The 17,335-nt window shown below is 43.1% G+C and overlaps 1 protein-coding gene across 3 annotated transcripts in view; it reads left to right on the top strand.

Annotated features, from left to right (window-relative positions):
* The window catches only part of srp72 (signal recognition particle 72), a 134,462-nt gene that overhangs the window by 87,806 nt on the left and 29,321 nt on the right, over positions 1–17,335 (top strand). For all 3 annotated transcript variants that reach the window (XR_011885306.1, XM_072252140.1, XM_072252142.1), the window contains exons 12-15: positions 2,261–2,325; positions 6,331–6,426; positions 10,411–10,514; positions 16,759–16,836. Coding sequence is in view for 2 of the 3 variants with exons in the window: in XM_072252140.1 (XP_072108241.1) it covers positions 2,261–2,325; positions 6,331–6,426; positions 10,411–10,514; positions 16,759–16,836 (343 nt within the window). In the remaining variant the exon portion in view is untranslated. The remainder of the gene's footprint in view (positions 1–2,260; positions 2,326–6,330; positions 6,427–10,410; positions 10,515–16,758; positions 16,837–17,335) is intronic.

Raw genomic sequence — 17,335 nt, 5'->3', positions numbered from 1 at the left:
GGCAGATAAATCCCCAGGGCCAGATGGTCTGCATCCCAGGGTGCTTAAGGAAGTAGCCCAAGAAATAGTGGATGCATTAGTGATAATTTTTCAAAACTCGTTAGATTCTGGACTAGTTCCTGAGGATTGGAGGGTGGCTAATGTAACTCCACTTTTTAAAAAAGGAGGGAGAGAGAAACCGGGGAATTATAGACCGGTTAGCCTAACGTCGGTGGTGGGGAAACTGCTGGAGTCAGTTATCAAGGATGTGATAACAGCACATTTGGAAAGCGGTGAAATGATCGGACAAAGTCAGCATGGATTTGTGAAAGGAAAATCATGTCTGACGAATCTCATAGAGTTTTTTGAGGATGTAACTAGTAGAGTGGATAGGGGAGAACCAGTGGATGTGGTATATTTGGATTTTCAGAAGGCTTTTGACAAGGTCCCACACAGGAGATTAGTGTGCAAACTTAAAGCACACGGTATTGGGGGTAAGGTATTGGTGTGGGTGGAGAGTTGGTTAGCAGACAGGAAGCAAAGAGTGGGAATAAACGGGACCTTTTCAGAATGGCAGGCGGTGACTAGTGGGGTACCGCAAGGCTCAGTGCTGGGACCTCAGTTGTTTACAATATATATTAATGACTTGGATGAGGGAATTAAATGCAGCATCTCCAAGTTTGCGGATGACACGAAGCTGGGCGGCAGTGTTAGCTGTGAGGAGGATGCTAAGAGGATGCAGGGTGACTTGGATAGGTTGGGTGAGTGGGCAAATTCATGGCAGATGCAATTTAATGTGGATAAATGTGAAGTTATCCACTTTGGTGGCAAAAATAGGAAAACAGATTATTATCTGAATCGTGGCCGATTAGGAAAAGGGGAGGTGCAATGAGACCTGGGTGTCATTTTCCACCAGTCATTGAAAGTAGGCATGCAGGTACAGCAGGCGGTGAAAAAGGCGAATGGTATACTGGCATTTATAGCGAGAGGATTCGAGTACAGGAGCAGGGAGGTACTACTGCAGTTGTACAAGGCCTTGGTGAGACCACACCTGGAGTATTGTGTGCAGTTTTGGTCCCCTAATCTGAGGAAAGACATCCTTGCCATGGAGGGAGTACAGAGAAGGTTCACCAGATTGATTCCTGGGATGGCAGGACTTTCATATGAAGAAAGACTGGATGAACTGGGCTTGTACTCGTTGGAATTTAGAAGATTGAGGGGGGATCTGATTGAAACGTATAAGATCCTAAAGGGATTGGACAGGCTAGATGCAGGAAGATTGTTCCCGATGTTGGGGAAGTCCAGAACGAGGGGCCACAGTTTGAGGATAGAGGGGAAGCCTTTTAGGACCGAGATTAGGAAAAACTTCTTCACACAGAGAGTGGTGAATCTGTGGAATTCTCTGCCACAGGAAACAGTTGAGGCCAGTTCATTGGCTATATTTAAGAGGGAGTTAGATATGGCCCTTGTGGCTACGGGGGTCAGGGGGTATGGAGGGAAGGCTGGGGCGGGGTTCTGAGTTGGATGTTCAGCCATGATCATAATAAATGGTGCAGGCTCGAAGGGTCGAGTGGCCTACTCCTGCACCTATTTTCTATGTTTCTATGTAACATGTTGAAAAGTTCTGAGGGGCATAGATAAGATGTGCAGTCTTTTTCCTAGGGTTGGGAAATGAAGAATATGGACTGAACTGCCAGGGCAAGTGATTGAGGCAGGCACATTAACAATAATTCACAAACACTTGTACAGGGACGTGGACAGGAAAGATTTGGAGCAGGAGTTCCCAACCTTTTTTGTACCATGGACTCCTACCATTATTTGAGGGGTCGGTGGATCCCAGATTGGAAACCCCTGATTTAGAGGGATATATCCCAAAGGCATGCAAGTGGGATTAGCTTAGATGGGAATCTTGGTCTGTATGTGCAAGTTGGGCCAGAGGGCCTGTTTCCATGCCGGATGATTCTATCCCTCTGCGGAACGGTTACCCAGTCTACACCTGGCCTCACAGATGTGAAGGAGTCCATGAGCAAAGGTATGCAGTGGATGGGGCTGGAGGGGGTCCATGTGAATCTTTGCCTTATTTGCAAGGACTGTTCAAGTCCCTGTGTGGGTGAGGAGGGGGTGTAAGAACAAGTCCTACACCTGATTTAATTGTAGGGGCAAGTGCCAGGGGTCGAGGAGATTTCCATATTCAGTATCTACACTCTTATCTCTCAATTAGAAGAAACATTTGGTATTAAAGTGTTCATTATTTTTCTTTTTCTTGTTATCTTCCCAAAAGGTCATGTTACAAAAGCATGTGACATCTTGAGATCAATTGATGAAAAGCCAAATAAATTAGGGATGGTAAGTTATAAATCGTATGATGACAGAATATTGTAGTGACTGTGATGTGATTATTGGCTGCTATAGTATGTAGCCAATATAACTGGTGATTGCAATCAGTGCGCTCTATGCACATCTTCCCATCACATGGGGATTGATCAGAAGTAACCTGTGATTGTTTTCACCCTCTGATTTCCGTGATGTTGACTTATGTTAAAGATACAATTATGGTAGGTAAGTTTGTTGGTAGCGTAGATATTGTAGAATGTTATGTCATAACACAGGGAGAATCTTGGTGAGTTGAGTATGTAGGCTGAAGATTGGCAAATGGCTTTCAATCCAGGTAAGTGTGAAGTGTTGCACTTGGGACATCAAACCAGGGGAGGACATATCGAATGAGTGGTGGGGCTCTGGAATACTATGGAACAGAGGTACCAAGGAGTACAGTTGCATAGTTTGCTGAGAGCAGTATTACTGCTAGACATTGCGATGAAGGTGGTATTCGGCACACTGGCCATCATCAGTCAGGGTACTGAGTATAGGAGTTGGGGAATTATGTTGCAGATGTTAGTGAGGCCAAACTTGGAGTACTGTGCATAGTTTGATCACCCAGGTATAGTAATGACGTTATTAACTAGAAAGAGTGTGGAAAGGTTTACCAGGATGTTGCCTAAACTTGGGAGCCTGATTTACAAGGAGCGGCTGTGTAAATCAGAATCGGGTTTAGTACCACTGGCATATTTTGTGAAATTTGTTGTCTTCATGGCAGCAGGCAATGCAATACATAATAATAGAAAAAATGTGAGTTATACTAAGTAGTTAATTAAGTAATGATGAAAAAGTAGTGTTCATGGGTTCAATGTCCATTCATAAATCAGATAGCAGAGAGGAAGAAGCTGTTCCTGAATTGATGCGAATGTGCCTTCAGGCTCCTGTACCTCCTCCCTGAGGGCAGCAATAAGAACAAAGCACGGACTGGGTGATAAGGCTCCTTAATGATGGATGCCATCTTTTTAAGGCATCGCTTCTTGATGATATCCTGGATACTACAGAGGCTCGTGACCATGATGGAGCTGATAGGTTTAGAACTCTCTGCGGCTTATTTCAGTCCTTTGCAGTTGCCCCCATACTAATAACAAATGGTGATGCAGCCAGTTAGAATATTCTCCACGCTTCATCTGTAGGAATATTTGAGTGTCTTTGGTGACATATCAAACCTCAAACACCGAATGAAATATAGTCGCTGTGTGCCTGCTCTGTGGCTGCATCGATATATTGAGCCCAGGATAGATCCTCAGAGATCCTGACACCCAGGAACTTGGAACTGCTCACTCTTTCCACTTCTGATCCCTCTAGGAGGACTGGTCTGTGTTCCCTCGTCTTACACTTTCTGAAGTCCACAATCAGCTCTTTGGTCTTACTGACATTGAGTTCAAGGTTGTTGCTGCAACATCACTCAACTAGTTGATATATCTTGCTCCTGCAGCCCTCTCATCACCATCTGAAATTCTGCCAAAAATAGCTAATGTTTGCAAATTTATAGACGGCAATTGAGCTATGCCTAGCCACACGGTCATGGGTATAGAGAGAGTAGAGCAGTGGGCTAAGCACATATCCCTGAGCTGATTCAGTGAGGTGGAGACATTGTCACCAGTCCGCACAAATTGTGTCTACCGGTTAGGAAGTCGAGTATCATATCCAGTTGCAGAAGGTGGTACACGTCTTACTGTGTTATGCAGCTTTTTGATCAGAACTGCGAGAATGATTGTGTTAAACACTGAGCTATAGTCAACATACAACATCATGACAGAGGTATTTGTATTATCCAGTTGACAAAAGGTCATGTGAAGGGCCAGTGAGATTGCATCTTGTGTAGACATATTGTGGCAATGGATTAGGACTCTTATTCCCTGAAGTGTAACAGGTTGAGTGGTGACCTGACAAAGGGACACAAGATTGAGGTGCACAGATGGGGTTCGAGCACTTAGAGAGTGGGTGCTAAAAACAAAAGGCATACAGTTGTGATCAGAGTGTATTCTGTGTTTACAGTCAAAGGGTATTCTTTGTTTACGGTCAGAGGGTATTCTGTGTTTACAGTCAGAGGGTATTCTGTGTTTACGGTCAGAGTGAATTCTGTGTTTACGGTCAGCGTGTATTCTGTGTTTACGGTCAGAGTGTATTCTGTGTTTACGGTCAGAGGGTATCCTGTGTTTACAGTCAGAGTGTATTCTGTGTTTACGGTCGGAGGGTATTCTGTGTTTACGGTCGGAGGGTATTCTGTGTTTACGGTCAGAGTGAATTCTGTGTTTACGGTCAGCGTGTATTCTGTGTTTACGGTCAGAGGGTATTCTGTGTTTACGGTCAGAGGGTATTCTGTGTTTACGGTCAGAGTGAATTCCGTGCTTACGGTCGGAGGGTATTCCGTGTTTACGGTCGGAGGGTATTCCGTGTTTACGGTCGGAGGGTATTCCGTGTTTACGGTCGGAGAATATTCTGTTTACGGTCGGAGGGTATTCTGTGTTTACGGTCGGAGGGTATTCTGTGTTTACGGTCAGAGGGTATTCGGTGTTTACGGTCGGAGGGTATTCTGTGTTTACGTTCAGAGTGAATTCTGTGTTTACGGTCAGCGTGTATTCCGTGTTTACGGTCGGAGGGTATTCCGTGTTTATGGTCAGAGGGTATTCCGTGTTTACGGTCGGAGGGTATTCCGTGTTTACGGTCGGAGGATATTCTGTTTACGGTCGGAGGGTATTCCGTGTTTACGGTCGGAGGGTATTCCGTGTTTACGGTCGGAGGGTATTCCGTGTTTACGGTCGGAGGGTATTCTGTTTACGGTCGGAGGGTATTCTGTGTTTACGGTCGGAGGGTATTCTGTGTTTACGGTCAGGGGATATTCCATGTTTACGGTCAGAGTGTATTCTGTTTACAGTCAGAGGGTATTCTATTTTTAAGGTCAGAGGTCAGTCGTTTATGATCAGAGATATGAAATTTAAAAGGCACATCATCTTTTTGCGAGTTAAAGTTCAAGTTTATTTGTCATTCAGCCGTACGTGAATATCCATAGATACAGTGAAATGAAACTCTGTTCCTCCTGGCCAAGGTGCAAAACACAGTATCAACAGTCATTCACCGGACATGCAGTACAAGGTTGCAGCAAACATAGAGTTACACAAAATATATAGCTCATGTCGCTGAGTTCATGAATGTTGTCAGCAAGAGCAAACCTGCAGCAGTCTGCAGATGAATGCGTTCCAGCTTGTCTTCCATCAGGTGAACACTGGAGGGCAGTACCAATGCCAGCGTGTGCACCGCATCACACTGCCTCCAGGGACTGACTCTGACACCTCTCTCCTGGGCAGCTGCAAGCAGGCGACACCACGCTAACTCTGAGGCCAGGTAGCTCCCCTGCCACCAGTCTTGCCAATAAACCAGTCAACTGGACTTGCAACATTCCACATTACCAATATCCACCCGGGGCTTGCGATCACAAGAAAATCATTTAGAGAAGCACCTGCTGTTAGAGTGCACACCACCTTCGCGAACCGACTCCAACTTCTTTCAATACAGTTTGCATCTTATCCATTTCCTCTGCCAGCCAGCAGCTCGCTGATGGGGCAGACCTGTCGTACTTTTATGATCTTAATCCCTGCAGTATCTGGCGATTGTGAAACAAAGACGTTTAAAAAAGACAAATTAACAACATTTAAAATCTATCTGAGGAATGGTAGTGGAATATGTATTAATTTGGCTTATTGTGGCCCAGTTCCTTATTCATTGGTTTATTTTGCGAAATAATTTTAGAGGATAAAAAAATGCAGATTTTGGTACAATAAATTTGGAGTGGAGAGATTGTGGGGATAAATGGGATTTGCAGTCTGGGATCATTTCATTATTTTTGAGTATTTATGTGTTTGATGTGTATTACTTGTATTGTTCTTAAAAGTCTCCACATGTAATGATTTTTATTGATTTTACAAAAATGAACAATTTTTTTGTATTAAGTTTATGTCCTTTTTTACCCCCTAGGTGTCAGCCTTAGTTACTATGTATAGCCATGAGGAAGATATCGATAGTGCAATAGAAGTCTTCTCTCAAGCTATCCAGTGGTACCAAGAATACCAGGTATCTCCTGCTATGCATTTTGTTTTTGAGGACCACACAAAATGGTGAGCACATATGAGTAAATATCAAAAGCATCGGTAGAAGGGTGAGCCTTTGACTTCAGCTTGGAGGAAACAGAGTTGGCATAAATCAGTCTTCTGCTTCACAAGATGCAATAAATCGTGTGTCACGGGATGGTTGAACTTGTTACATTTTATATGTGAAATGGATGAATGCATTTAAGATATAGGTGCTAAATTTGCTGATATCACAAAAGGGCAAAAAGCCAGTTGTGAAGAGATCATCAAGACGATGGGCAAAGATGTGAAGGGCATGTGGTAGATACGACCTTGTCAATTTTGGCAGAAATAAATAATTTAAGAACTGAAATGTTGCTCTACTCTGCAGGGGGATCTGTATGCCAGGTGCATGGTTTACAAAAGGATAGTCATGAAAAACCACTAGCAGAGTGTTATCGTTCATTGCTGGAGCTGACATATCAGTTGTGTAGGGCACTGGTGGAACCACATCTGGAGAACTACACAGTTACAGTCTCCTTTAAGACAGGATGTTAATGCGTTGGAAACAGTTCAGGAAAGATTTCCTCTTGCCCTTAACTACCACCCCACTTGCACTACTTCCCACACCTCCACTCAGAGCCGCAAGCAGCCTTTGCAGGTGATGCAGCTGGAGTCATCGGTCGTGTCTGGTGCTTCCGGATGTGGCCTTCTCTACATTGGTGAGACCCATTATAAATAGGGGAGCCGCTTTGTTCAGCACCTCTGCTCCGTCTGCCAAAACGGAACTTCCCTGTGACCAAACATTTTAATTCCCATTCCCATTCTGACATGTCAGTCTGTGCCCTCCTGTCTTGCCACAATGAGGCCACTCTCAGGGTGGAGGAGCTTGTATTCTGTCTGGGTAGCCTCCAACCTGATCGCATGTATATCGATTTCTCCTTCCGGTAAAAAAAAAGTTCCCTCCTCCTCCCCTCTTCTATACCCCACTCTGGCTCTTTCCTATTCTTACCTCCCCCTTCCCTTTCTGCCATGGTGCACTTTCTTCTCTGATCAGATTCCTTCCTCTTTAACCCTTTTATCTTTCCTACCCACCTGGCTTTACCTGTCACCTTGTAGCTATCCCCCTCCCCCTGCTTTTTATCATTTCCAGTCCTGAAGAAGGGTCTTGGCCTGAAACATTGACTGTTTGATCTCTGACCTACTGAGTCCCTCCAGGATACTGTGTGCGTTGTTCAGAAAAGATTTACTGTATTAATGCGTGGTCTGGGCAAGTTGACTCAGTAGGAAATGCTAGACAGACAGAGCTTACTATCTGATGAAATTTTGAAGTCAAAAGGGGTCTGGATTGAAACATGAAACATCTTGTGGGGTCTTGATTTGGAGAGCATGATTCTGTTTGTGAGAGAAGGAGAGGGTGATTTCTGTGGATGGATACCTGTGACTAGTGCTGCCCTACAAGGACAGGTGTTCCTTGTATTAAGTGTGACTAACTTTGATGTGGATATGGATATGGGAAGGAAGATCAGTAAGTCTGCAAATGACACAAAGATTGACAGACTTGTGAATGTGTCGGGGTAGTCTTTGGCTGCATGATGTTTTGGTGAAATAGGCTGAAAAATGGTGATGCATGTTGGGAGGACTAATGATATACTTTAAGTGGTGGATCTTAAGGTGTTTGAAGAATACTTGCTGTGCAAGTTGATAGGGTAGTTTCAAGGTGTATGGTGTGTTCACCCTCATTGGTCAGGTACTGAGTTCAAGAGCTGTGATGTAATGCTGCAGTTCTAGAAAAATCTGGTTGGACCACACTTGGAGTATTGTGCTCAGTTCTGGTCACCTCGTATAGGAGGTGTAAAAGAGAGGCATGAGTGGGTATTGGACCACTGGAAGACGATGATGGAGAGGTAGTAATGGGGGACAATGGAATGGTGGATGAACTGAATAAGTATTTTGCATCAGTCTTCACTATGGAAGACACTAGCAGTATGGTGGAAATTCCAGGTGTTGGGGGTCATGAAGTGTGTGAAGTTACCATTACTAGAGATAAGGTTTTTGGGAAGCTGTAAAGTGTGAAGGCAGGTAAGTCACCTGCACCAAATGGTGTACACCCCAGGGTTCTGAAAGAGGTAGCTGAAGTGACTGTGGAGGCATTAGTAATGATCCTTCACGAATCACTAGGTTCTGGAATGTTTCCAGAAGACTGGAAAATTGCAAATGTCACTCCACTCTTCAAGAAGGGAGAGAGGCAGAAGAAAGAAAGCTGTAGACTTGTAGTCTGATGTCAGTGGTTGGGAAGATGTTGAAGTCGAATGTTAAGGATATGGATTCGGGGTACTTGGAGGCAATGATGAAATAGGCCATAGCATGATTTCCTCAAGGAAAAATTTTGCCTGCAAGATCTGTTGGAAATTTTTAAAGAAATGACAAACAGAATAGACAAAGGAGAATCTGTTGATGTTGTGAATTTGAATTTTCAGAAGGCCTTGTACAAGGTGTCACACTTAAGTCTGCTTAACAAGCTATGAACCCATGGTATTACTGGAAGGATTGTAGCATGGTGGCTGTTTGGCAGGAGACAGAGAGTGGGAGTAAAGGGAGCCTTTTCTGGTTGGCTTCCAGTGACTAGGCTGGAAAGTCCAGTGACAGGGGACTGTGTTGGGACCAATTGAGAAGATGTCAGGAGTAAGTTTTTTATGCAGAGAGTGGTGCGTGTGTGGAATGGGCTGCCGGCGACTGTGGTGGAGGCGGAAACAATAGGGTCTTTTAAGAGACTTGGATAGGTACATGGAGCTTAGAAAAATAGAGGGCTATGGGTAAGCCTTGTAATTTCTAAGGTAGAGACATGTTCAGCACAACTTTGTGGGCTGAAGGGCCTGTATTGTGCTGTAGGTTTTCTATGATTGATGGCTTTGTTGCAAAATATGAAGATAGGCGGAGGGGCAGGTAGTTTTAACGAAGTAGAGAGGCTACAAAAGAACTTAACAGATTAGGAGAATGTGCAAAAAAATGACAGATGGAACACAGTGTTGGGAAGTGTATGGTCATGCACTTTGGTAGAAGAAATGAAAAAGGGTTCACTATTTTCTAAATGGAGCAAAAATGGTGCAAAGGGATTTGGGAGTCCTTGTGCAGGATTCCCTAAAGGTCAGTTTGCAGGTTGACTACGTGGTGAGGAAGGCAAATGCAATGTTAACATTCATTTCAAGAGGACTAGAATACAAAAGCAAAGCTGTAACGTTGAGACTTTATAAAGCACTGGTGAGACTTCACTTGGAATATTGTGAGCAGTTTTAGGCCCCTTATCTTTGAAAGGATGCGCTGAGACTCCATCTGATTTCCAGATAGACATTGAGCCCATGAACACCAGCTCGCTACTTTTTTATTTCTGTGTTTTTGCACTACTTATTTAATTTAACAAATATATATTTGTTTAACAAGTATATATGTTTATATTTACCGTAATTCAGTTTTTTCCTCTGTCATTATATATTGCAGTGTACTGCTGCCAATAAGTTAATAGAAATTTAGAAAACAGACAGCACAATACAGGCCCTTTGACCCACAAGGCTGTGCCGAACATGTCCCTACCTTAGAACTACCTCGGCTTTACCCATAGCCCTCTATTTTTCTAAACCCGATGTAGCCATCCAGGAGTTTCTTAAAAGACCCTATCATTTCCACCTCCATCACCACCACCCATTCCATGCACTCACCACTCTCTGCGTAAAAAAAAATACCCCTGACATCTCCTCTGTACCTGCTTCCAAGTTCACAAATTACATGACATATGCCAGTGATATTAAATCTGATTCTGATTTGGAGGTCCTGATGAAGGTGTTGGCCCAGAACATCAACTGTTCATTTCCCTCCACGGATGCTGCCTGACCTGATAAGTTCCTTCAGCAGTTTGTGTGTGTTATTCTGGATTTCCAGTATCTGCAGGATCTCTTGTGACTATAAATTGTTATTTTGATTTTAAATATAGCCAAATACACCAGCTCATTTGCTATTAGTGAGAGAAGCAGCCAATTTTAAGCTGAAATATGGGCGGCAGAAGGAAGCAATCAGTGATTTGGAGCAACTTTGGAGGTATGTCTTAATTCATTCTTTGTATTATAGCCTTGGCAATTGATGAACTTTGCATTGCATTGCAAGTTTCTTTTTATTTATGCATATTATTTTGTGAAAATGCAGCCGTGGGAAATCATGTTTCCTCCAACTGAGCTGAACCATAGAACCATAGAACCCTTTGGCCCTTCTTGGCTGTGCTGAACCATTTTCTGCTAGTCCCACTGACCTGCACACGGACCATATCCCTCCATACACCTCCCATCCATGTATCTGTCCAATTTATTGTTAAATGTTAAAAAAGAACCCGCATTTACCACCTCGTCTGGCAGCTCATTCCATACTCCCAACACTCTCTGTGTGAAGAAGCCCCCCCTAATGTTCCCTTTAAACTTTTCCCCCCTCACCCTTAACCCATGTCCTCTGGTTTTTTTCTCCCCTTGCCTCAGTGGAAAAAGCCTGCTTGCATTCACTCTATCTATACCCATCATAATTTTATATACCTCTATCAAATCTCCCCTCATTCTTCTACGCTCCAGGGAATAAAGTCCTAACCTATTCAACCTTTCTCTGTAACTGAGTTTCTCAAGTCCCGGCAACATCCTTGTAAACCTTCTCTGCACTCTTTCAACCTTATTTATATCCTTCCTGTAATTTGGTGACCAAAACTGAACACAATACTCCAGATTCGGCCTCACCAATGCCTTATACAACCTCATCATAACATTCCAGCTCTTATACTCAATACTTCGATTAATAAAGGCCAATGTACCAAAAGGTCTCTTTACGACCCTATCTACCTGTGACGCCACTTTTAGGGAATTTTGTATCTGTATTCCCAGATCCCCCTGTTCCACTGCACTCCTCAGTGCCTTACCATTAACCCTGTATGTTCTACGTTGGTTTGTCCTTCCAACGTGCAATACCTCACACTTGTCAGTATTAAACTCCATCTGCCATTTTTCAGCCCATTTTTCCAGCTGGTCCAAGTCCCTCTGCAGGCTCTGAAAACCTTCCTCACTGTCTACTACACCTCCAATCTTTGTATCATCAGCAAACTTGCTGATCCAATTTACCAAATTATCATCCAGATCATTGATATAGATGACAAATAACAATGGACCCAGCACTGATCCCTGTGGCACACCACTAGTCACAGGCCTCCACTCAGAGAAGCAATTCTCTACCACCACTCTCTGGCTTCTTCCATCGAGCCAATGTCTAATCCAATTTACCACCTCTCCATGTATACCTAGCGACTGAATTTTCCTAACTAACCTCCCATGCGGGACCTTGTCAAAGGCCTTTCTGAAGTCCATGTAGACAATATCCACTGCCTTCCCTTCATCCACTTTCCTGGTAACCTCCTCGAAAAACTCCAACAGATTGGTCAAACATGACCTACCACGCACAAAGCCATGTTGACTCTCCCTAATAAGCCCCTGTCTATCCAAATGCTTGTAGATTCTGTCTCTTAGTACTCCCTCCAATAACTTACCTACTACTGTCGTTAAACTCACCGGCCTATAATGAAGCATAGAAATGTTTTTTAAAAATGGTTGAATGTTGAGTCATAGCGAGTACTCCTGACTTATAGTTGCAAGAAAAGGTTTATGAACACTTTGCAATTACCTGGTTTTCTGCATTAATTACTCATAAAATGTGGTCTGATCTGCATCTGAGTCACAATAATACACAAACACAATCTGCCTAAGCTAGTAACATTTGTACTTCTTCTCGTCAATACTGAGTACAACACTTAAACATTCACAATCCAGGTTGAAAATAAGTATGTGAACCTCTGGGTTAAAGCCTTCGGCAAAAGCTATTAATAGTCAGGTGTTCCAATCAATGAGATGAGATTGGAGGTGTGGGTTGTAGAGATGCCCTGTGCTATAAAAAAGGTACACAAAGTCAGGTTACAGAAGATCCTGCTCTTCTCAAGAAAGATCTGTTTATGTGCACCGTGCCTCGATCAAAACAACTTTCAGAGGACCTTAGAAGAATTGTAGAGATGCATGAAGCTGGAAAAGGCTACAGAAGCATTTCTGAAGACCTGAGTGTTCATCAGTCCAAAGTAAGAAAAATTGTCAACAAATGGAGGAAATTCAGCACTGTTGCTACTCTCCCTAGGAGTGGACATCCTGCACAGATCATACCAAGAGCACAACGTGCAAAGCTGATTGAATTCAAGACATGAGGTAATGTTGAAACGATATAAGACCTTAGTTAGATCCTACTTGGAGTACTGTGTTCAGTTCTGGTCACCTCATTACAGGAAGGATGAGAATACTATAGAGAGTGTGCAGAGGAGATTTATACTGATGTTGCCTGGATTTGAGAGCATACCTTATGAGAATAGGTTGAGTGAACTTGGCCTTTTCTCCTTGGAGCGACGGAGGATGGGAGGTGACCTGATAGAGGTGTATAAGATGATGAGAGACATTGATCGTGTGGATAGCCAGAGGCTTTTCCCCAGGGCTGAAATGGCTAACATGAAGGGGCATAGTTTTAAGGTGCTTGGAAATAGGTACAAGGGGAATGTCAGAGGTAAGTTTTTCACACAGAGAGTGGTGGGTGCGTGGAATTTACTGCCAGCGAAGGTGGTAGAGGTGGATACAGTCAGGTCTTTTACGAGATTCTTAGATCAGTACACTGAGCTTAGAAAAATAGAGGGCTATGAGGTAACGAAATTCTAGGCAGCTTCTAGAGTAGGTTACGTGGTCGGCATAACTTTGTGGCCCGAAGGACCTATAATGTGCTGTAAATTTTCTATGTTTCTGAATGCAGAGCCCTTTGTTTGGAGGAATAAGGGCACTGCACACCAAAACCAAAACCTCATCCTGACTGTGGACCATGCTGGTTTGGGGCTGCTTTGCTGCCTCAGGGCCTGGACAGCTTGTAATCAATGAGGGAACAATGAATTCAAAATTCTATCAAGACATTTTACAGGAGAATGTCAGGGTAGCCGTCCATCACCTGTGGCTTAGTTGAAGTTGGATGATGCAAAAAAATAATGACCCAAAGCAGAAGAGTAACTCAACAACAGAATGGTTAATAAAAAAGAAAAATTGTGTTTTGGAATGGCCGAGAGTCCAGACCTTAACCCGATTGAGAGGCTGTGGCATGACCTGAAGAGGGCTGTTCATGCAAGGTATCCCAGGAATATCGATGATTTGAAAGGTCTAAGATCCTTGTTGTTGTGCAAGTCTGATCAGCAGCTACAGAAAATATCCCTTGTAGAAGTTACTGCTGCTAAAGGAGGTTCTAGCAGTTAGTAAATACATGGGTTCACATGCTGATTACAGCCTGGACTGTGAATGATTAAACAATATGTTCAATAAAGACATTAAAAGTAAAATTTTTTTTATTTGTTTAGGCAGACTGTGTTTGTCTGTGATTGTGACTTAGATGAAGATCAGACCACATTTTATGAGTAATTATGAGTAATTTTATGAGTAATGTGGAAAACCTGGTAATTGCAAAGGGTTCACAATATTTTTCTGGTAATTGCCCTTGTCCCTTGCATCTGGAAAATTGTGATAGTATAATCTCAAACAAGTGTTTACGATCACACAAATCTTTCAGCTTTCTTTGCCCAGCAGCATCACTGATACTGTATAGCCTGTATAGTTCCAGAATAGCCTGAAGAAAAGTGATTAGACTTCTTGAAAACAATCCTAGTCAACAAAAATTAGAAGTTGTCTTATTCTGTGATTCTATATATTTGGCATAGTTTTTTCCTGCAAGTTAGAGTTGTTGAATATTAAGACAATTGATAATACTAATTTATAAAACAAAAGAATTATTAACTATAGCAGATGGCAGTAATACTTTAATATGAGCTGTGATTTATTTCATATCATTCCACTGTGCTCCCATTGCTCCTCAGCAGTTAGAACATTCTTTGGAGTGTAAATGATCCGGTGGTTGAACGCTTCAGGGTTTTGTGCTTGTTGTGTGAATTACTTACAGCTCATCTCAGAAAGGGCGTGTAATACCAAGACCTGATGTATGAGCAGTAAATGCTGAAAGTACAGCCGGGTCAGTCAGCTTCTATGGAAAGAGAAAAATAATGAATATTTCTCATCTGTGACCTTTCAACAAGCAAATAGAGTTTCCAACCTGCCTTATGGTTGGTGGAAACATTTGGATTGATGAGGAGAAAAAAACTCTGGAGATACCCAGCCTAAAGAGCCATGGCATATATGTGAAAGATCTGTACAGTCCTGTGTTCGTGTTCTGTGAGGAGATGGTGAGAACCCAAAGCTCATAGAACATACTGGACCATATTGATACTGTCAAACCTAAGATGGACAAAAGATGAGGTCATGCGTAGAAAATCTAGGGAGTTAAGTCGAAAGTTAAAAAGCAGGATCTCCAGTGTTGTAATCTCTGGATTACTGCCTGAGCTACATGCCAGTGAGGATAGAGATTGGAAGATGGCAAAGTAGAATGTGTGACTAAAGAGCTGCTTTAGGAAGGATGGCTTTAGATTCAAAGATTTCAAAGGTACATTTAATGTCAGAGAAATGTATACAATATACATCCTGAAATGCCTTTTCTTCGCAACAATCCACGAAAACAGAGGGGTGCCCCTAAAGAATGAATGACAGTTAAATGTTAGAACCCCGAAGTCCCCCCAGTTTGCCTCCCTCCTGCGCATAAGCGGCAGCAAGCAACAATCCCCCCCTCCCCCCACCAGCAAAAAAAAGCATCAGCACCTGCCACGGAGCACTGAAGCATGAGCAAAGCAACAGCAAAGACACAGACTTGCAGTACTCTAAAGACTACTTGTTCACCCAGTAATTGACATACCACAGGATCCCTCTCTCCCTAATAAGGGAGAAAGAGGTGTCTCCGTTTCACAGCGAGAGGTGAGACATAATAAGCAGCTTTCTGGTTTACGATGTTAAATATCCGTTGCGTCACTTTTTCTGAGCACTGTGCACAATGGTCTCGGGTCTCTGGGCACACGGCCTTAGATCTTCCATTTCCCATGACACACCGACCTCCCGCCCGGACACCAACCCCCATCTCCAGAGCTGTGAAATCTCGGTGCGCTGAAGGTAAGCAAAGCTCTTAGGCCGAGCTCTTGGTGTGAAACCCCAAGAGCGGGTCCCATTCCCGCAAAGAACCATAGAACCCTAGATTCCTGTATCATTGGGATCTCTTCCAGGACAGGTGAGACCTTAACAAGAGAGACACATTGTACCTAAGCTGGAGGGGCAGCAGTTTCCTTGTAGGGAGATTTGCTGTTGCTGTTTGTTACTGTCAGGGAGGAGGCACGGGATCCTGAAGGTTCACACCCAATGATTCAGACACAGCTTCTTCCCCTTTGCCAACCGATTCTAGTTATTTAGTACTTCATAGTAATGTCACGTCTTTGCAATGTACTGCTGCCACAAAATAACAGTGACGATAAATCTGATTCTGAGGGTTTATATTAGAATGGCATTGAACAGGGAATGGGAGCTGTCAGTCAGCAGGTGGAGTACTGGAGGAGAAGGTAGAAGTTAAGTCAAACAAGTTCAACAGGAAAAGCTAACAGGGTCAAGATAAGGAGCATGGGGTGGGGATTAACTTCCCCAAGTGTAGTTATCTCAATACAGGCAGGATTATAGGTAAGGCAGAAGAATTTATAGACACAAGGGATTACAGGTGCTGGAATCTGGAGTGCAAACAAATAAAGCTGGAGGAGCTCAGCAGGATTGAGCAGCATCTGTGGAGGGATATGGGCAGCTGACAATTTGGATCAAGACCCTTAATCTGGAGTCCTTGACCTGAAGTATCAGCTATCCGTTTACAATTCTCTTATGGTCACGTGGTCTTAGATGAGCTTAGAATCTGGATGCGCACCTGGACAACGATGCTGTAGCCAATTACAGAAACTTGGTCAGTTCAAAGTTCCAGGCTGCAACTGTTTCTGACGCAATGGAGCAAGAGGGCAGGTGTTGGTCTGCTTAACCAGTCAGAAACCTCTCCTCCGTACATCTGTTGAAATTTGACAGTCTTTGGTGATTCACCAGAGGTAACATCCCAAGGCATCTGTTTGCAATTGTGCCATTTACTAAGAATTTAAAATAAAGTGTTGTAGGTCAGTAATAAAGCATATGTATTGCAGGTATTGCAGACAGAAGATTATTTCCTGTAGTTTCTCCACCTCTATTTTAATGGATAGAATCAGAATGCTTGATGTTTGTATACGTGAAAATTACAGACATGACCCTGTTTTAATTTCATTCTCACTATTTTGTCTTTCTAGACAGAATTCTCAGGATGTACGGACTTTGGCACAGCTGATCTCTGCATATTCATTGGTGGACTCCAAAAAAGCCAAGACGTATCCTTTTTTCGAGGAGGGAGTATTTTTTGTTATTTTTAGCAGTTTTTTCATATTATTCTGAGTAGCTAAAGTGAAAATGGACTAACTCAAATGGAAGTGTGGTGTACAGCTGCAAATTTCAGAGCAGCAGCAGTAATCAAGGGGGCCAGGAAAGATTTCTAGAGAGCTGAACCAGCCTAATGCCATAGTAGCAAAGGATAGGATGAGAAGGTGGTCATTTCATTGGCAAGGAAATTGCCTTCCATTGTTTAATATTGTTCGTGATTTAATATATTGGTAGGGTTTGTCATGGAGCTGTACGGCACAGAAAACGGCACTTCAACGATGTACTGGCATTGGAGAAGGTCCAGAGAAAGTTCACAAAAATGACTCCAGTTGTGAAAGTGTTAATGGAGTGTTTGATGGCTCCAGGCCTGTTCTTGCTAAAGTGTAGAAGAGTGAGTGGGGATGTTATTGAAACCTATTGATAATTGAAAGGCCTGGGTAGAGTGTATGT

This window comes from Mobula birostris, chromosome 3, assembly GCF_030028105.1.
Source record: "Mobula birostris isolate sMobBir1 chromosome 3, sMobBir1.hap1, whole genome shotgun sequence".
Taxonomy (NCBI): Eukaryota; Metazoa; Chordata; class Chondrichthyes; order Myliobatiformes; family Myliobatidae; genus Mobula; species Mobula birostris.
The sequence above is the reverse complement of the archived record's forward strand: the minus strand, read 5'-3'. Positions and strand labels throughout refer to the sequence as shown.